We start from the raw sequence: 21,616 nt of genomic DNA, 5'->3' as shown, positions 1-21,616 counted from the left end.
GAGCAGGGAGCCCGATGTGGGACTCAATCCAGGGACTCCAGGATCATGACCTGAGCCGAAGGCAGTCGCTTAACCAACTGAGCCACCCAGGTGCCCCTGTTATCACATTATTTTAATGATAGAAATTTATAATACATTTTTTTGTTTTTGTTTTTTTTAGATTTTAAGTAATCTCTACACCCAAGATGGGGCTCAAACTTGCAACCCTGAGATCAAGAGTTGCGTGCTCTGCCGAGTAAGCCATCCAGGCCCGCCCTCCCCTTTTAAAAATTATTTGTTAATTATTTATTTTATTTATTTATTTTTAAGTAGGCTCTATGGCCAACGTGGGGCTTGAACTCGCAACCTCAAGATCAAGGGTTACATGCTGTACTGACTGAGCCAGCCATGAGTCCCTAGAAGTTTTAGAATATGTTTTAATATCTGACAGGGCTCATACTTGTCTCCAGTCATTGCTCTGCCTTTTGAGGATTTTTCTAGCTATTCTTGCTTATTTGTTCTTTGAAATTAACTTTATAATTAACTTGTTTTGCTTCAGGAAAAAAATAAAACCCTAAAGGTATTTCATTAGGATTGCATTAAATTAATAGATTATTTTAGGGAGAACTGGTCTCTTTTTGATGTTGAAGTGTCCTTTCCAAGAACATGGTTTTTTGTTTTTTGTTTTAACTTTAATTTTTTTTCCGAGAATATGGTTTGTCTTTCCTGTTTGTTCACTTTGCTTCTCTCAGTAATGTTTTAGACTTATATAGGTTTCCTATTGTTTATTGTTAAATTTAAGCCTATTTTAATTTTTGCTGTTGTAAGTGGGATCTTATTTTCTGTTTTTACTCATTTTTTCCATTCGTTACTTCTTTTTACTGGTGATTATTGTATATATGAGGGTTTGATGTATGTGTTTAGTTTTATTTTTTTTATATATATATATTTTTTAAGATTTTATTTATTTATCAGAGAGAGACAGAGGCAGGCAGAGGGAGAAGCAGGCTCCTTGCTGAGCAAGGAGCCCGATGTGGGACTCGATCCCAGGACACTGGGATCATGACCTGAGCCGAAGGCAGAGGCTTAACTGACTGAGCCACCCAGGCACCCCTAGTTTTATATCCTGCTATTCAACTACAATTTCTTACTGTTTGGCATAATTTTTCCATTGATTCTTTGGGATTTTTCGATTAAATATATTATTTGCAAATTGAAGTAGGGATAGTGTCTCCCTGTAACCCTTACACCCATCCAAAGTTGTTAAGCCTCTAATTGCTTTCTCTTGTCTAACTGCATTGACAAATACCTATATAATTTTATATAGTGGTAGAATCCTTATTTTCTTGGCTGTAGTGGGAAAGTCTTTAGTGTATCCCCACTAAGATGCTGGCTTAAAAAATATATATATATGTATGGATGTATGTATATGTACGTACACACATATATAAGATGTAATTTACATACCATAATTACTTCCTGTAACTGTACAATTCAGTGATTTTTAAAGTAAATTTATAGGGTTGTAGAACATTTTTGTTATTCCCAGAAGTTCCCTGTGTCTGTCCTTTTACAGTAGCTTATATGTTGACAGGTATAGGAGGATATATTTATATGCATGTGTATTTATATGCAAATATGTATATCCTATGCCTCTGTATTTTTATCGTTTAAGGAATTATCCATTATTTACTATTACATTGTTTTTAATACAAATGAATGTTTCAAAGTTTTCTTAGTTTTAAAGATTTTATTTATTTATTTGAGAAACAGAATAAGAGAGAGAGAGAGCATGAGCAAGGGGAGAGGCAGATGGAGAGGGAGAAGCAGACTCTCGCTGAGCAGGGAGCCCAGCGCGGGGCTCGATCGCAGGACCCCGAGATTACCACGCGAGAGAAGGCAGACACTCAACCAACTGAGCCACCCAGGCGCCCCACAAAGTTTTCTTTTTGATGTACGTTTTCAGTCAGCAGGCTCAAATTGCTGTCTGTCTTGGCATAGTGAAAGTGAAGTTTCCTTAAAGTGCGGTGTTTTTTTTGTTTTTAAAGATTTTATTTATTTGACAGAGAGAGACACAGCGAGAAAGGGAACACAGACAGGGGGAGTGGGGGAGGGAGAAGCAGGCTTCCTGCTGAGCAGGGAGCCCGATGTGGGACTCGATCCAAGGACCCTGGGATCATGACCTGAGCCGAAGGCAGACGCTTAACGACTGAGCCACCCAGGCGCCCTGGTGTTAGTTTTTTCTATGAGTAAAGGAAGATAACATTTCATATGCTGAAACATTTGTCCCGTATTGTTTGTTGTAGAGGATGGCATTCCCTGTGGATATGCTGGATAATTGCAGTCATGAGGAATTGGAAAATTCTGCTGAAGATTATATGTCAGATCTAAGATGTGGGGACCCTGAAAACCCTGAACGTTTTTCTCTTCTCAATATTACGGTAAGGTGTGCGGAGGTGATTTTTGTCAACCTTTTCAGTTGAGTTTACATGTGAAATCAGTATCTTCTTATTTTTTATCATTTAAAAATGTTAACTAATTCCTTTTGAAATTTGCATCAGAAGACTCTTCAGTAAAATGGTTAAATATTGATTGGTTAGTACAGCAGCATGATCAAGTTTTTAAAAAAGACACTCTATAGGTTATTGCTTAATATTTATATTTTGCCTTTATTTTATTTTTTTTTTAAAGATTTTATTCATTTATTTGACAGAGAGAGAGATAGCGAGAGAGGGAACACAAGCAGGGGGGAGTGGGAGAGGGAGAAGCCGGCCCCCCGTGGAGCAGGGAGCTGGACGCCAAGCAGGGCCCATCCCAGGACTCCAGGACCATGACCTGAGCCAAAGGCAGACGCTCAACAACTGAGCCACCCAGGCGCCCCTATATTTTGCCTTTAAAATTACATAAAAGTTGTTTTGCTAAGATGGGTTACTGTATTTGAGCTAACTAAATTAAATTTACTTTGGATTTGGAATTTGTGATTTTAGAAATTTTTTAATAAAAAAATCAGCAAAACATTAATTACACATTTTTGTGTCACAAATATTCCTTTTTCTATAAAACTTCCTAATTAGTAAGTGTGATATATTGTGATGGAAAGATCGTTAGCATTCTACTGTGAACTAGGTGGTTCTCAAGCCTCTCTAGGCCTCAGAGTTTTCTTTTAGAGAATGGTGTTTAAAGGCTTCTTTAAAGTCTGTTCTTCTAGGGCGCCTGGGTGGCTCAGATGGTTAAGCGTCTGCCTTCGGCTCAGGTCATGATCCCAGTGTCCTGGGATCGAGTCCCGCATCGGGCTCCCTGCTCCTTGGGAGCCTGCTTCTCCCTCTGCCTCTCTCTCTGTCTCTCATGAATAAATAAATAAAATCTTAAAAAAAAAAAAAAAAAAGTCTGTTCTTCTAAAGCACCAAGATTTTACGATTTATTCCTCTAAAGCACCAGTATTTTATAATTATCTGAATTGTGATATCAGTAAATGGGAATTATGGTCCGATTAATGAAGGTAGAAAAACCTTAAAGTATCATATGTATCTCAGTGGAAAAACAAATGTACCTATCTGATGTCTTTTACTATAAAATGGAATTTTCCCCCTGAAGTTGTCTCAATAACAGATGATAAACTGTAGTTGTTTTTTAATGAGTTTATGTACCATATCATGCCTTTGTTTTTATTCAGATGTGTGGCTAGAGCACAGTAGTAATACTTATTGAAATAAACTTCAGTTTTTTTCCCCAAGATAGTAAAATTCCTGCAAAAGGGAAGTCTGATTTACTTCTTTTGAGCCTAGAAATATCTTCTATGAAATTAAGTTATATAATTAGCATTAATGTAGAGAAAGCTTAATATTTTTATAGAAGCCTGGTGTTTTTGCCCTATATTTTCTTAACGGAATTCACTAATCTTTAATCAATGTCATTTCAGATTCCTATTAGCCTGTCAAATGTAGGCTTTGTACCTCTTTATGGTGGAGATCAGACCGAGAAAATTCTTGCTCTTTTTGCACCTGAGGACTCACTCACAGGTTTCTTTTCTGCTTAATCTTTATAACTTGAGGAATTTTTCTCCAATTAGATATTTATTAAAAAGTAGCTGTGTGAAGGAATTTAAAAAATTGCTTCAAACTAAATTTCGGGAAAATAAAATTTTCAGTTGCTTGTAATTAAATGTTTAATGAGTGAAATAAAATAAAAATGGTATAAATGGGGCCACATTGTATTATGAAATGTGGGTATATTTAAGGTTACCTGTATAAACTTTTTCAAATAGTAATATTGTATACTGTTAAGTCTTAAATGTTAATAATCATTTATTCTATTTTAGCTGTGGCACTTTATCTTGCTGATCAATGGTGGGCTATTGATGATATTGTGAAAACATCTGTCCCTTCTAGAGAAGGGCTTAAGCAGGTAACAAGATCCGATAATTTATCTTCTGAGGTCATATCACAATATGTTTCCCATAAACATTGATAATTGTTGAAATTATTGAGCACTTCTCCATTGTAGTATAACCAGGTTGTATTAAACCCTTAAGAGCTTCACTGTTACGATGAAACTGGTAGTCTGATTGCGCTTCCTCAATTTTATGTGGTTCTAAAAGTATCTGAGAATGGGTAAGGAAGAGTGAATACTTATTGGTTACTTGAACTGTAGTGACCTGTATGGACGTTAGCTTCTGATTTTCTTACAGGGTAGAGAGAAAGCTAGTTCTGTATGTGTGTTTGCCTAGGTTGTCTGGCTCTAAGAGAGATTAACCAGGAAACTTGCCTATTGGTAGGGCTATTTTAGGTGGTCTATTTTCAGGTGTTCTAATCAGTGGACTAGAAGGGAGATCCTCAGTAGCAAACTGCCAAACTTTGTCCTTTTTTCTGACCTGGTCATCATTTTATCGTTTACTTAGAGGAAGACACGGATAGTATGCTGATCAATTCTGCCTGCCACAGTGCTGAATGGGAGAACAAGTCTGTGAAAGGCAGAATTGAGAAACAAAGAGCAGGGTCTAACATGATGAAAAGTAGTACCCAGGGGTTCAAAAAATTAACTGCACATGTACACCATGAAGAACAAGCTAAAACAGCACATAAGAAAATGATTGGGCTTTAGTTAATTAGAAGTAAAACCAAGGTAAGCAAAAAAGCTAATAAAAAAACTTGAGCTTATATAGCAAAGCCCCACTGTCTTAGCAGCATCTTCAATGTTTAATTTTGTAGTATCTGCAAGTCCCAATGGAGAGATGTTAAAGATCTGGAGCAGTTTCAAGGGAGAGGACTGGAATGGCCAGAGTACCCAAAATTGCATTAGATCAGTCTTTTCCTTCAGTTGTTCTTTGTTCCTATGGTATGAAATTTAGGGGAATGTCATGGCTTTCTTCAAATATTTTTAGGCTGTGTGGCTCCAGGGTATCAAAGTGTAGTCTTTGGCTATGGTCAGCTCAGTATGAAGAAGAATTTTACACTGGTCGGAGCTGTTCAGGGAAGGAATGGGTTGCCCTGAAAGCTAGTGAGCTTTGTCGTTTCCTTTGTCGTTTGGTATCTGACATCCCCTAGTGTGTAGTATGGTTAAGGCTTGCTTGCTTGCGTTCTTTTTTTTTGAGAGTAGTGTGTGTACAGTTAATGCTTGTCTTTCTTCACTCACCTAATTAGAGGGCACTCTCGTGCTTCTTTTAAGGACACTTGAGGGGAAGTAGACTTTACGGATAGAACTCTTGTTTTTAGTGGTGAAAAATGTCTGTGGGGGAAAAGCCCCAACAGCCGATGTCAGAAAGTTGATGAGGGGGTCCTGGTGACCATGTGGCCTTGCATGTAGGAAGTGAGGCTCTGCTTCCGTTCTGTGATTGCCCCAAGTTTGCTTTTACCAGATTTGCCTGTGCCACTGTCATGACTCATCTGATCTGGCAGAAGGTATGTGTGTGGGGCATGCTGGCTACTCCTTACAGTAGACAACCAAGACATGACTGTTAAATGCACATTTTACCTGGGAAGATGAGACAGATTCCTTTCCAAGAGCATAATTATGGCCTTGCTCATCAAATAAGGCAATTGTTCTTAAAGTCTTAGAGGTTAACATGAGGCTTTTTGTTTCCTTTCTTATTTACTATTTAAGCTAAAATGAGGTGAAGAAGAGTTGAGGCAGTAGAGGTGGTGGGGCAGCAATTAGGGTGGGGGAGACCCTGGATCTGGGCGGCTGGAAGAAAAAAGAAAACGCTTGAACACTAAGGAAGAGATGCTGGGGATTGGTACATTAGAAACTCGTTTTACCTGTTTTAGAATTTTGCTGAGAGGCAGTATTCCATGCATAATATGTGTTTGTAGAAATGGATTGTTATTGGTACAAATGATGGGTCTCATCTGTGTGAAGAAAGGTTTAAGAAATCATTTTGAGTGTATTCAGAGGGCTTTGAATGCTAGTATGAGGTGTGGAAGCAGGGAGCAAGGTAGATAGCACCTCTGAATGGATGCATAGCATAACTGTTGTGCCTGGTGTCTGACTCTCTTTCCAGGTGAGAACTCTTGGGGAGAGAGTGGTTCTGTATGTTCTGAACCGGATTATTTATAGAAAACAGGAAATGGAGAGAAATGAGATACCATTCCTGTGTCATAGCAGTACTGATTACGCCAAGATTCTGTGGAAGAAAGGAGAAGCCATTGGGTTTTATTCAGTTAAGCCTACAGGTGAGTCTTTAAAAGTCCTTTTTAGACCCCAACTATAGCAATATCCTTTTAAATGACTGTTTAGAGTTTAAATTGAGGTGATTTTACTTAGTATTTCTTGGGAGTACTTTGATTCTGCCTTTCTATGTAAATGAGGATTGTTAGGAAAGTTATTTATTTATTATTTTTAAATTTTTTAAAAGATTTTATTTATTTGAGAGAGAGCACATTAGAGGGGGGAGTGTCAGAGGGAGAAGCAGACTCCCTGCCGAGCAGGGAGCCCGATGCGGGACTCAATCCCGGGACTCCAGGATCATGACCTGAGCCGAAAGCAGTCACCTAACCAACTGAGCCACCCAGGCGCCCCAGGAAAGTTTTTTTTTTTTTTTAAAGATTTTATTTATTTATTTGACAGAGACACAGGAAGAGAGGGAACACAAGCAGGGGGAGTGGGAGAGGGAGAAGCGGGGAGTGGGAGAGGGAGAAGCAGGCTTCCCGCCTAGCAGGGAGCCCGATGTGGGGCTTGATCCCAGGACCCTGGGTTCGTGACCTGAGCCGAAGGGAGACACTTAACCGACTGAGCCACCCAGGTGCCCCTGTTAGGAAAGTCTTGAAGAACAAAACAAAAATAAAGGTTTGACAGAGGGTAAGATTTCTCCATGTATGTGCAAAGAGAGTTGTGTGTTGAGCCTCATATTTGGCTGTCGTGACTTCCTTCCACGTCCTTCCCTTTATTTAAAGTGGTTGTTTGATTCCTGCTGCTATCACTGATACGGGCTCCTTTTAAAACTCTGTCTACCTGTGGACCAAATGCATAGCCTTTGTCTGCCTCACACAGCTGATTCAACCTGATTTGTTAAAGGCAGCTTTGCTCATTAGCATGAAAAACAAAATAATATATTTAGAGAATTCAAATAGCTTTGAAATTGTTAAACTTCTAAAGTTTGGATTTTTGATCCTAAGAACCACCTATACCCTGTTCCTAAAAGATGGGTGGAGCTTCATCCTGCTTTACCTATTTACCTGCCATTTCCGCTCCCTAGAGGTACCTGGAGCCAGAAAGATAGAACCTGCTTGATCTGTGTACACACATACACCCTCACCTTATAACCACCACATAACAAGTTGGCTTTTTCTGTACCTTGACCAAAAGACCTTTCATAGAGAACACTCAGATTATTTTCAGCCTTTCTCACATTTTACAAAACCTTCCAAATTTAGCCCTTTTGGTCAGGTCATGTCTAAAGATCATACTGAATTCACTGTCGGTTTGCAGAACAGTTGTGACTGATACCTTAATCACGTAATTAGTACACACTTAAGAATTAGTGCAGGGGCGCCTGGGTGGCTCAGTCGTTAAGCGTCTGCCTTCGGCTCAGGTCATGATCCCAGGGTCCTGAGATCGAGCCCCGCATCGGGCTCCCTGCTCCGTGGGAGGCCTGCTTCTCCCTCTCCCACTCCCCCTGCTTGTGTTCCCTCTCTCGCTGTGTCTCTCTCTGTCAAATAAATAAATAAAAACTTAAAAAAAAAAAAAAAAAAAGAATTAGTGCATGTAGTCAGTGAGAAGGTTACTTTTTCTCAAGAATAAAAAACTGTGATCTGTATAGTTTAAATTGGTTTGCTGTTTTATTTTTTTCAAGATTTATTTATTGGGGCGCCTGGGTGGCTCAGTTGTTAAGTGTCTACCTTCGGCTCAGGTCATGATCCCAGGGTCCTGGGATCAAGCCCTGCGTCGGGCTCCCTGCTCTGCGGGAAGCCTGCTTCTCCCTCTCCCACTCCCCCTGCTTGTGTTCCCTCTCTTGCTGTCTCTCTCTCTCTCTCTGTCTGTCAAATAAATAAATAAACTTAAAAAAAATATAAAGATTTATTTATTTAGTGTAGAGGGAGAGAGAGTGCACGTGGAGGGGGTAGGGGTAGAGGAAGAGGGACAGAGAGAATGTCAAGCAGACTCCCCGATGACTACAGAGCCTGACTTGGGGCTCGATCTCACTATGCTGAGATCATGACCTCTGCTGAAATCAAGAGCCGGGTGCTCAACCAACTGAGCCACCCAGGTGCCCCAGCTGGTTTGCTGTTTTTTTTTTTTAAAGATTTTATTTATTTATTATTTGAGACAGAGAGAATGAGAGAGACAGAGAGCACATGAGAGGGGGGAGGGTCAGAGGGAGAAGCAGACTCCCCGCCGAGCAGGGGGCCCAATGCGGGACTCGATCCTGGGACTCCAGGATCATGACCTGAGCCGAAGGCAGTCGCTTAACCAACTGAGCCACCCAGGCGCCCTGGTTTGCTGTTTTAATAAATACTTGGGTTCTCTTTTAATATGCTATTTTATTCTTGTATAAATTCAGAAAGCTATCATTATCCAGGGGCAGAATAATAATGTTGGTTAAATGGAAGCATTGCATAAAAGGCATCAGTTTTTTTTAATGTTTAAAAGCTTTGGGGTTGAGGTATGTTTCAATTGCTTTATGCTTTATTTTATACGAGGTAATTCCTATGGCAATTGGAGGATTTTTTTTTTTTTTTTTTTTAGCTTCTCATACTGGCTCCAGGGGAGTTCTTACCTGAAACTAGCTCACAGACATTGGGAGCATGTATTAGTCTATACTTACTTAGAGCTTGAAGGCACACAGTTAAAGGGCATAACATTTCTCTTTCAGTATTTCTGATCATTACTTGATTCCAAGAGTATGCTTCTCTTTCTTTCATGTGCTTTTGGGTCTCCTTCTCTCCTCTATGACCTGGCCTCTGTTTTTGCTTGTTGTGGTAGTTACTAAATTTTATATCCTTGAGCTTTCAAGTTCTACTTGTCTACCACGTTAGCACCTTCCATACTTCTCTACTAATTGCATTACCTTCTTACTGTTTATTTTAGTTCTTTTCCACTTTAAGCTCTGGCTGTCATCTACCAGATAACAGTAAAATTAGGTGTGCTTGTATTAGCCTTTGAATTAATAACCGTTTAATTCAGTCTGGAAGCATTTTTTTAAAGGAAACCCAAATGTACAATATTTTGAAAAAAACATCCAAAACAAATACTAAAACATTTTGTAAAAAAGTGTTCCTAATATATGTATCAGGGGAAAAAAAACTGTACCAGTAGCAAAAAGATTAAATCTTTATTAAACAAATTTGTAGTTGAATGAGAGCCTTATGGTATCACTTACTATTTATGATTTTTAAATTAAATAGCAAATCATTATATTGGGATGTTTATTGGGATGTAAAAATAGTTTTGATATATAAAAGGAGACTGTTTATGAAGTCAAATCCTATTACACTACAATGAAATTTAAGAAACTACATAAATTCTTTTTTAGCCTGAAATAAAGAGATCACTGTGGGGGACATAGAGTTTGTTTGTATGTTTTTTTTGGGTTAGGTAGATGTCAGATTATTAAAAATAGTTCTTTACAGTACATTGTGTGAAATCTGGCACATAACTCTAAGGGAGCTCACAGAATTGAATAATGTCATTATAACAAAAGGTTTTCTGGTCCCTTCTATGGTTATTAAGTACTTTTATCTATAAAAAAATAGGAATAGAATTAATGCTGAGGGGCGCCTGGGTGGCTCAGTCGTTAAGAGTCTGCCTTCGGCTCAGGTAATGATCCCAGGGTCCTGGGATCGAGCCCTGCATGGGGCTCCCTGCTCCGCAGGAAGCCTGCTTCTCCCTCTCCCACTCCCCCTGCTTGTGTTTCCTCTCTCGCTGTGTCTGTCTCTGTCAAATAAATAAAATCTTTAAAAAAAAAAAAAAAAAAGAATTAATGCTGAACCTTGTCTCCTTCTGGTATTAAGCAGTATTCATTCATGGATTCATAAACCAAAAAAAAAGTGAGCTCCATTTATTTCATAGGAGATGTATTTTCAGTAAAATTTTATTTTTTGCCTAATAATTAGTTTTCCAAATGTATAATACACTTGTGTTTTGATCTGTCATGTACTAATATTAATGGTAATGATAACTCAAAATTTCTTTTGGATTGATAATTAGAACCTCATAGTCACAAGAAATTTGAAAAATTTGTATTTATGTACAGGTATGTTTTTGCAGTGAAGAACAGTTGGATAATAAATATGTAATCCAAGTGTAAAAATACGTGACATCAGGATAACATTCTGTAGAATAAATACAATAGAAATAGAAGTTCAGGGGGCACCTGGGTGGCTCAGTCATTAAGCGTCTTTCTTTGGCTCAGGTCATGATCCCACGGTCCTGGGATCGAGCCCCGCATTGGGCTCCCTGCTCAGTGGGAAGCCTCCTTCTCCCTCTCCCACTCCCCTTGCTTGTGTTCCTTCTCTCACTGTCTCTTTCTCTGTCAAATAAATAAATAAAATCTTAAAAAAAAAAAAAAAGAAATAGAAGTTCAAGAAAAAGGAACATTATAAAATTTTTGGGTGTTAAGGATAAGTTAGTTCAATAGTAAAGGAATAGTTAAGTGGATGATGAGGGTTATCAAATTAATAGTTTTTAGGGTCCATTTGATACATTTAGAAGAGTGATAAAATAATTTTTAATATTGTTAATTGAAAAGGGAAAAAAAGTAAATTTACATAGAGTATCATGGCAGATACCATGTTAACTAGTAGATCATGGTTAATATCACCGGGAATAAGACCCATCAGTATCATGGACTCCTAATCTATGATGTACTGAGAAGGGCATAAACATCATTTCTGGTATTATTGCCCCAAACCCATAACCTTCATTTTATAATGAAAGGACTTTAGACAAAGCGAAACTGAAGGTTATCTACAAAATAACTGATCAGTAATCTCTAAAAGTAATAAAATCATGAAAGACAAAGGTGGAGTAATTATCAAAGACCAGAACTAAAGAGATATTAAACTAAATTGAGTATGGAGCCCTGGATTGGATTCTGAAACAGAAAAAACGCGTTATTGGCAAAACTGGTGAATTTTAAGTAAGGTCTCTAGCCAACAGTATTTCGTCAATATTCATTTCCTGGTTTTGATAATAGTACTTCGGTTGTGTAAGGTGTTAACATTAGGGAAGCTGGATGAAGGGTATATGGAACTCTATATTTTTGCAACTTTTCTGTGAGTCTAAAATTTGTGTAATAGTTTCTCAAAAGTTAATATTGATAATGTGCTAGAAATTCCATCCTTGCGATTATTGAAACTTAAGATGAAAATTTTAGATGTTACCAAAGATGTGTGAATACATGGTATTTCAAAATTTATTTAAAGGTTACAACATGAGCAAAAATGTTTCCTTTGAGGAATTTGAATTGGCCAACAGAAAAAAATTCCATAAATACCAATATAAGTGGTTCGCCTAGGAAATGTTGCAGTCAGATCATCCTTCTGTGAGGTTCATTGTCAGCAATCACCACCATGCACACAGAACATCTAATCAGCTTTTTAATGCCTCATTCATAACTTCGAACAAATAGCTTAGTTAGGGGAAGCCACTGATATGAAATATGGAGATCAGAACAACTTGGAAGAGACCATGAAAAACAAAACAAAACAACTATTGATATATTTGGAAGGTAAGAGTAGTCCTTACACTGATGGAATGAGGATAGTATATATTAAAAGAATGTCTGTAGAGCCCTTGGAAATTCAAAATTCAATGTACGGAAGATAAAGTTGAGGAAGTGGATCAGAAAGGAGAGCAACAACAAGAGAAAACAAACCCTAAATGATGGAAAATAGGTAAGAAAATTACAGGCATGGTCTGAATAATAGGTGTTTCAGGAGAGAACAGAGAAACCAGAGGGGAAGAAGTTTCCAATGAAATAATTCAAGAAAATTTCTCAGAATTATAGAACATGCATTTCCACATTAAAAGGACCCACTGAGCATACATCACAATGAATTAAAATAGACTCATACTGAGATAGATTATTAGGAAATTTAAGAAATCTGGGATGGGGCACCTGTGTGGCTCAGTGGTTAAGCGTCTGCCTTCGGCTCAGGTCATGATCCCAGGGTCCTGGGATTGAGCCCCGCATTGGGCTCCCTGCTCCTTGGTGGGAGGCCTGCTTCTCCCTCTCCCGCTCCCCCTGCTTGTGTTCCCTTTCTTGCTGTCTCTCTCTCTGTCAAATAAATAAATACAATATTAAAAAAAAAAAAATCTGGGATAGAGAGAAGATTTTGTAAGTCTCTGGAGAAGGAGAGAAGCATTGATACAAGGGATCAAGAATCAGAATGATTAGATCCCTCCACATCCAAACTGCACACTAGAAGTGAAACAATGCCCTTAAGACACTGAGGAAGTGTGGTTCTGTGGAATTGGGAGTGGGGTGGATAAATGTATGTAAGAGCTAAATTCTCATCTTCCATCCTGGGAAGGCAGTTGCTGATGCCTAAAATGGAAAAAAATCAAGAAAAGTAGTAAGTTATTTAGAGATGTGGAAGTAAATACCAGAAAGATAAGCTAAATAATTTCAAAGTAGTGGTTTCTAGGGAACAGAAAGTGTTTCTGTGTGGATCATGGAGGCAGTCAAAGGACTGCTTTTTTTCTTTTCAGTCCAGTGCTCTAAGCAATGTACATATAAAACTTTGATTAAAACCAAAAAGTGAACAATTTTAAAAAATGAACTATATCCAGAATCTAATCAGTGTGTACCATGAAACTAGCTGAACTTTTTTTTTTTTTTAAGATTTTATTTATTTATTTGACAGAGAGATAGACAGAAGAGCACAAGCAGAGGGAGTGGCAGAGGGAGAGGGAGAAGCAGGCTCTGCACCGAGAAGGGAACCCGATGCGGGACTCGATCCCAGGACCGTGAGATCATGACCCGAGCTGAAGGCAGACGCTTAACCATCTGAGCTACCCAGGCGCCCCCTAGCTGAACTTTTTAAGTCTTCACAGGATCTGTAATGGTAAAAGGGCTGTGCTAACTACAGAACTGCTAATGAGAAATACCTAATGTAACTGAAAAGCAAGAAACCCCTTTGTTAATTCAGTGGAAATTTTGTAACTCTTTGCCTTATGTCAAGAAATAGAGAAGATGGAAATTTGTGTAAATCAGATACCACATTTAATGTAGACGAGCTGAGAAAAAAACAAAATTGAGGACACTGTCATTAGCTGGTGTTTTGGAAATACCCATTATTATTTGGCTTTAACTGTGAACCATCTTGATTCCATTTGAAGACCCATATTTTGGGAAAGCCACAAAGAACCATATGAAGGAAGCACAAATCTAATCAACAAGTCCTGTAAATCATTTTTTTGAATCACTACCAAAGGGATTTACGATCACTACTAAGGGACATATTTTTAATTTTTGTAATCCTCTTTTGAAGTAATTCATAATGGAAGTGTTTTTCCTTCTCATCATTTGCTAGTCAGCTTTCCTTAAGATTTTTAGACCTTTTAACTGAGAGCTATATCTATATATCTATGGTCTTCCCTCCTTTTTTGGGCAAATCACTCACCTCCTGTTCACTGAAATTCAGTTCTCTAGCCCTTCTGGTTTTTTGTTAGTTTTTTATTAACATATAATGTACTGTTTGTTTCAGGGGTACAGATCTGTGATTCATCAGTCTTACACAATTCACAGCGCTCACCATAGCACATACCCTCCCCAGTGTCCCATCACCCAGCCACCCCATCCCTCCCACCCCCGTCCACTCCAGCAACCCTGTTTGTTTCCTGAGATTAAGAGGCTCTTATGGTTTGTCTCCCTCTCTGGTTTCGTCTTGTTTCGTTTTTCCCTCCCTTCCCCTATGATTTCTGTCTTGTTTCTTAAATTCCTCATATCAGTGAGATCATATGATAATTGTCTTTCTCTGACTGACTTATTTCACTTAGCATAATACCCTCTAGTTCCATCCACGTCATTGCAAATGGCAAAATTTCATTTTTTTTTGATTAGCCCTTCTGTTTTAAGATTTTTTTTTAAAGGAATATCAAAACGCTGTAGCTAAAGGCAAAACATAGTAGAAGTTTGTGTTGGACGAGTAAGGTTATATTGTAGGGCCTTGAGCCTGTTTAGGTATAATCCTTTTTTAAAGGAAATGAGCAAAGACATGGGGAAGTCCCAGCTACTGTGTGGCTACCTGAAATGTGTCATTGGGAAATGAAGTGGCTACTTTGTTTTCAGGTGAATTTCTAGCCACTTAAAGGGCCACGTGCTTTCCAGTAAGCATTCTCTTTACTGGGGAGGTAGGGCTGATTGCACTGTCAGTGTAGACACAAAGATAGCTGGTCCTGGGTTCCTGTGCCTTTAAACACCAAAAATTTAGTGGATGAAACAGAAAACTTTGGTCATTAAATAACCACTCATAATTCAGTTTGATAAGAACTGTATTTGAGGTATCAACAATAGTAGTCACTGAAAAATGGAGCAGTAAGTTTTTTTTTTTTTTAGGTTAATGGGTAATTTTTTATTATTATTAACATACAATGTTTGTTTCAGGGGTACAGGTTTGTGATTTATCAGTCTTACACAATTCACAGCGCTCACCATAGCACATACCCTCCCCAATGTCCATCACCCAGCCACCCATCCTTCCCACCCCCCACCACGCCAGCAACCCTCAGTTTGTTTCCTGAGATTAAGAGTCTCTTATGGTTTGTCTCCCTCTCTGGTTTCATCTTGTTTCATTTTTTCCTCTCTTCCCCTAGGATCCTCTGCCTTGCTTCTCAAATTCCTCATATCAGTGAGATCATATGATAATTGTCTTTCTCTGATTGACTTATTTTGCTTAGCCTAATACCCTCTAGTTCTATCCGCATCGTTGCAAATGGCAAGATTTCATTTTTTGATGGCCGCATAATATTCCATTGTATATATACCACATCTTTATCCATTCATCTGTCGATGGACATCTGGGCTCTTTCCATAGTTTGGCTATTGTGGACATTGCTGGAGCAGTAAGTTTTGCCTAGAGGAAGGTGTCACTGAGAAAGTGCTATCTATCTATTTATTTATTTAAAAGATTTTATTTATTTATTTGAGAGATTGAGAGAGAGAGAGCATGAGAGTGGAGAGGGTCAGAGGGAGATGTGGGACTATCCTGGGACTCTAGGATCATGACCTGAGCTGAAGGCAGTCGCTTAACCGACTGAGCCACCCAGGCACCCTGAGAAAATGCTATTTAAAAGTGGCTTTGCGGGCGCCTGGGTGGCTCAGTCGGTTAAGCGACTGCCTTCGGCTCAGGTCATGATCCCGGGGTCCTGGGATCGAGTCCCGCATCGGGCTCCCTGCTCTTTGGGAGCCTGCTTCTCCCTCTCCCACTCCCCCTGCTTGTGTTCCCTCTCTCGCTGTGTCTCTCTGTCAATAAATAATAAAAATAAAATCTTAAAAAAAAATAATAAAAGTGGCTTTGAGGGACACCTGAGTGGCTCAGTTGGTTAAGCTTCTGCCTTTGGCTCCAGTCATGATCCCAGGGTCCTGGGATCGAGTCCTGCATTTGGCTCCTTGCTCAGTGGGGAGTCTACTTCTCCCTCTGCCTCTGCCTGCTGCTCCCCCTGCTTGTGCTTGCTCTCTGTCTCTCTGTCTCTCTGTCTCTCTGTCTGACAAATAAATAAAATCTTTAAAAAATAAGTAAATAAAATGGCTTTGAAGGGTAAGGAGAATGTCAGTAGGCAGAGAAGGGGGGAAGGGAAAGAACAATCTTAGTAAACATATAAATGGAATATATGAAAGAAGGCAGATTGATGAAAGTTCAAGGTGTATTTGGGATGCCACCCTGGGTAAGCTGGTGGGACTAATGGATAGGGAGAGTAGAGTGGGGAGAGGTAAAGATGGAGGATCCTCTTGTGAAGGGTCTTAAATGCCATAAAGAAGCTTGAAATTTTACTGGCAAAGAAGCTATCAGTGAATTTTATGTAGTGGTAACATGATTAAGTATTTTAGTGAGATAATTTTTTTAAACTATTTATTAGAGAGCACGAGCAGGGGGAGTGGCAGAGGGAGAGGGACAAGCGGGCTCCCCGCTGAGCAGGGACCCCACCACAGGTGTCAGTCCCAGGACCCTGAGATCATGACTTGAGCCAAAGGCAGATACTTAACCTACTGAGCCACCCAGGCGCCCTAGTGAGATAATTTTTTAGGACTTCGTGATTGGGTAGGGAAATTGTATTCTGAAATCAGGGAAGTCAGTTAGTTGGTAGCTATTTTAGTAGTCCAGGTGAAAGAAGGGCCAACACTGGGAATGTGGCAATAGGGATAGAGAAGGAAACAGATTTGAGGGAGATTTTTGGGTGGACAGCGTGTCCTGACTCTAATGTCTATATGTCAAACCAGTGGTGACTCTTGGGGGTTTTTTTTGGCTTGGGTGCCTAGGTGGGAAGGTTTTAAGATTGGGAATACAGAAGGAGGAGTGGATTTGGTAATACTTGAGTTCAATTTTGACATGTAAAGTTCAATGAGCCTATGAGACAGTAAGTAGAGATACATGTTAGAAATGTAAGTTTGATCACATGGGGGAGGTGTGGATTTTGACAAAAGTCAGTGTAATTTTATTTATTTATGATTTTATTATTTTATTTTTAAATAGTGTCTACACCCAACATGGGGCTCGAACTCACAACCCCAAGATCAAGAGTTACATGCCAGTACCAACTGAGCCAGCCAGGTGCCTCAGAAGTCAGTGTAATTTTGAAATGTATATGAGATCAGTCAAAACTCTTATTTATATAAAGTGAGTGTGTGTTCATGAATGTTGGTGTGAGGATATAAGTTATTGGAAACAGCTTGAGATAACCAAACGTAACTGTGGAGGGAGTCTGCCTGCAAAAGGTACTCTCTGCTTTGATGTGCTCATTGATTTCCTGACAGCTAAAAAGGAAATGTTAATCTACTGGGAGATAGAGAGAAAGGGGAAGGTTAGTGAGGCTACCAACTGTTCACCAAATGTTCGTGCTTTATCTTCTATATTCTAGTCATTGGCCAATAGCTGCCCAGTCAGGGATTATATTTTCCACTCACTTTCACAGCTTGGGGCTATGTGACTAGTTCTTTCCAAAGTAATGAAAAATGATATGATGTTGGATCAAAGTGGTTAAGATGCATTCTTTTTCTCCATCTGTCTGCTGAATGCAGTGGATTTTGAAGACCTAGTGGTTGGAGAAGCCACAAGACAGAAGGAACCTGAGTTCCTGTTACTTTGGTGGGCCCCAGTGAATCATGATTCCAGTATGTGTGTGCTTGTGTAGTCTACTTGAATCTGGGTGGCCCTGTGACATGGTTTACCAGTAGAATGCAGCACAAGTGTCACTGTGCTAAACCTTAAGAAGGCCTGGAAATTTGCATTTTGATACTGTTAGAAGCTAAGTCACCATGTAAGAAATATGACTACTTCAAGACTGCCATGTGGTGAGGAAGCCCAAACAGCTGCATTAAAGAGAACTGAGGCTCCCAGGTGGCAAGCCCTGCTGCGCTTTCAGTCAACAGCTGATACAGACTGTGTTTTGTGGGAGTGAAGCCATTTGGACTTTCAGCTGTTTCAGTTCCCCATGTGATAACCATATAAAACTTGTGATAAATAACGAAAATTTTTGTTTTCAGCCGGTACATTTTGGGATGGCTTATTGGGCCGCAGTAGGTAACCGAAACCGTTCCTGGATGATGGTGCACCAGAAGGCCAGCCACTCTGCCGTAGCACGTGCGTGGGACTGGTACTTAAGTAAAAACGAGTCTTAACGTTGAGCTTTCCATATTGGTTTGTTACAACAGCTAACGTTGCCATAGCTGATTTATAAAGCATCAGGACTGCGATGAGAATACCTGTGTAGTGCTATATGACAAGGTTTCTCGTGTAGATATAATCACAGTATTTGTTTAGGATTCACATTATGCATGTGTTCTGTGGAGACAGTAACCCACCGATGCCTTTGTGAGGCATTAAACCAGTATTTATGAAGGTGAGGGAAGACATATTCCTGGTGGACAAAGAAGAAATGGTGATTTTCATGAGGAGAGAAAGTCATTCAAGTGTGGTAGAATATCTGTTTTTGAATTTGAATAGATGCTGAATGGTTTTGTGAAAATTTATCCATCTTTCAAAAGTTATTTTGAAAGATGCTATATATAGAGAGGGAAGGAAAGAAAAGTGGAAGAAGATGAGTAGGAGAAAGAGCAAGAGGGAGAAATTGAGAGTTAGTAATAAAAATTGTGTTGACTCCCCTCATGGAGCTTAGATTTTAGAGGAGGAGTTGGCAGTGAATAAACAAGTAGACAATGCTATGAAGAAAATGAAAGTAGATAAAAGAAGAGAGAGTGTGTTTTATTTATTTATTTTTAAAGATTTCACTTATTTATTAGAGAGAGAGATCACAAGTAGGCAGAGCGGCAGGCTGAGGGAGAGGGAAAAGCAGGCTCCCCGCTGAGCAGGGAGCCCGATGCGGGGCTCGATCCCAGACCCCGGCATCATGACCTGAGCTGAAGGCAGATGCTTAACGACTGAGCCACCCAGGCCGCCGTATTTTTTTTTTTTTTAAATATTTTATTTATTTAAGAGAGAGAGAAAGAAGAGAGAGAGAGAGCACAAGAAGGGGTAGGGTCAGAGGGAGAAGCAGATTCCCTGCCAACCAGGGAGCCCCATGTGGGACTCGATCTTGGGACTCTGGGATCATGACCTGAGCCGAAGGCAGTCGCTTAATCAACTGAGCCACCCAGGCGCCCGAGAGAGTGTGTGTTTTAAATAGAAAGTCAGGGTAAGCATCTCTGAAGGAAGTAAGGGGATGATGGGATATGTGAAGTTTCAGGAGAAGAGGTTTTGAGGCAAAGAACTGAAATGGAGAAGCCGTGAGGCAGAAGCAAGTTCAGGGCGTTTGAGAAATAGCAAGAGGGCCAGTGGCTAAAGTAGAGGGAGTGTGTGATACGGGGATGGGGAGAAGCAGGGCCATATCCTGAATGGTCTTATAGGCCAAGGAAAGAGTTTGAATTTATTCTGTGGGTAATGAGAATCCATTGAAGGTTTTGAACATGGGTGTAACAATCTGATTTGCCTTTGAAACAGGTAACTGTTGTATGAAAAACCGGGAGAGGGGATACTGGAATTGAGTTTAGTTAGTTAAGAGGCTGTTGCCGAGAGGCCCTGTTAAGAGGTGATGGTGGCTTGGACAAGGGAGATAGGGGTAGAAGTCAATATATTTGAGATAAATTATGACGTTACTGATGCAGGATTTCTGATGGATTGTACATCAGCTATGAAGGAAATGAGTCAAGGATGAATTCTTGACTTTTTGCTGTAAGCAGCTGGGTGGGGGTGATGAGATTTACTGAAAAATGGGTCAACTAAGAGAAGATCGGGTTTGGGGAGTAAAAATTGGTCAACTAAGAGATCAGATTTGGGGAGTATCTATGAAAAATCTAATTATAAATGGTTTATTGGAATCACATGTATAAATTACCTTTTTGTTTTTACAATTTTAAAAAATATTTTGAAGATTTAGAGGGAACATTTTGAGAGAGCAAGTGCATGTGTGTGGGGAGGGGCAGAGAGAGGGAGTGAGAGAATCTCAAGCAGACTCCCCGTTTAGCATGGAGCCCCATGCAGGGCTCGATCTCACTACCCTGGGATCATCACCTGAGCTGAAACCAAGAGTTGGCCGCTTAACTGAGCCACCCAGGCGCTTGTCTTCTTTTTACATTTTTAATAACTTTATTGAGGTAGTATTCACATTCCATACAATTCACCCATGTAAATTATACAATTCAGTTTTTTTTTTTTTGTAGATTCACCAAATTGTACAACTGTCATCGTAATCAATTTTAGATCACTTTGATCATCCCCAAAAGGAAACCCTGTACTCAACTGGCAGACACTTTTCAACTCCCTCGGCACTGGTCTTAGGCAACCAGTAGCTTGTCTCTCTAGATTTCTGTCTCTGTAGATTTGTCTATTCTGGACATATAAATGGAGTTCTACAGTAATACAATCAGACACAGTAGTTTTTTGTGTCTGGATTCTTTGGCTTGGAGTACTATTTTCATATTTTATCCATGTTACAGCATGTTATCACCACTTCATTCCTTTTTATGGCCAAATAATATGCCCTATTGTATGGATGTACCAATACTGTCTTTCATCATTTGTTGGACTTTGAATTGTTTCTACTTTCTGGCTGTTATAAATAATATTGCTGTGAACATTTGTGTACAGATTTTTGTGTGGGTGTGTTTTTATTTCTCTTGGGTATATACCTAAGAGGGGAATTGCAGGGTCTTGTGGTAACTCTAAGTTTAGCCTTTTGAGGAGCTGCCAAATGGTTTTCCAAAGTGCACCATTTTACATTACTGTCAGCAATGTACCAGGATTGCATTTTCTCCACATTCTCACCAACACTTGTTTTTATTTATCTTTTTTGATTTTAGGCAGTGTAATAGGTATGAAGTGTCATGGCATTGTCATTTTCAGTTGCATTTCCTTAATGGCTAGGGATGTCAAGCGTCTTTTCATGTGCGTATTGGCCATTTGTTTGTCTTCCTTGGGAAAATGTCTGTTTAGATCCTTTGCCCATTTTTAAATTGGGTTGTCTTTTTTTTTTTTTTTTTTTTTTTTTAACTTTTCTCCCCCCAGCTTTATTGTGGTATAACTGACATAAAAAAAAATTGCCCATATTTAAAATTTACAATTCGTTGTAGCTTGTTGGTGAGACTACCTGTTAGACTACCTGTTAGACTCTTACAAGTTACTTGTTTATATATTTCAGCTTTATTGAGTAAAATTGACAATTAAAAGTGATACATATTTAAGGTATACAACTTGATAATTTGATAGATGTGTACATTGTGAAATACTCACCAAAATCAAGCTAATTAAAAGATACTGCTGCAGGGGCGCCTGGGTGGCTCAGTGGTTAAGCCTCTGCCTTCGGCTCAGGTCGTGATCCCAGGGTCCTGGGATCGAGCCCCACATCAGGCTCCCTGCTCAATGGGAAGCCTGCTTCTCCCTCTGCCATTCCCCCACTTGTGTTCCCTCTCTCGCTATGTCTCTCTCTGTCAAATAAATTTTAAAAAATCTTAAAAAAAAAAAAAAGATACTGCTGCACATAGTTACCA

General features: G+C 39.4%; 1 protein-coding gene across 2 annotated transcripts in view; it reads left to right on the top strand.

Annotated features, from left to right (window-relative positions):
* The first annotated feature begins 2,288 nt into the window (after positions 1 to 2,288).
* The window catches only part of FAM169A (family with sequence similarity 169 member A), a 44,482-nt gene continuing 25,154 nt past the window's right edge, over positions 2,289 to 21,616 (top strand). The window contains exons 1-4 of one of the 2 annotated variants that reach the window (XM_044916849.1): positions 2,289 to 2,420; positions 3,899 to 3,998; positions 4,298 to 4,383; positions 6,476 to 6,647. In XM_044916849.1, the coding sequence (XP_044772784.1) occupies positions 2,289 to 2,420; positions 3,899 to 3,998; positions 4,298 to 4,383; positions 6,476 to 6,647 (490 nt within the window). The remainder of the gene's footprint in view (positions 2,421 to 3,898; positions 3,999 to 4,297; positions 4,384 to 6,475; positions 6,648 to 21,616) is intronic. The other variant, XM_044916850.1, reaches the window with a different exon arrangement.

The sequence above is a fragment of the Neomonachus schauinslandi genome, chromosome 7, assembly GCF_002201575.2.
Source record: "Neomonachus schauinslandi chromosome 7, ASM220157v2, whole genome shotgun sequence".
In the NCBI taxonomy this organism is placed as follows: domain Eukaryota; kingdom Metazoa; phylum Chordata; class Mammalia; order Carnivora; family Phocidae; genus Neomonachus; species Neomonachus schauinslandi.
Note: the sequence above shows the minus strand (reverse complement) of the source record. Positions and strands in the feature narration are given on the sequence as shown.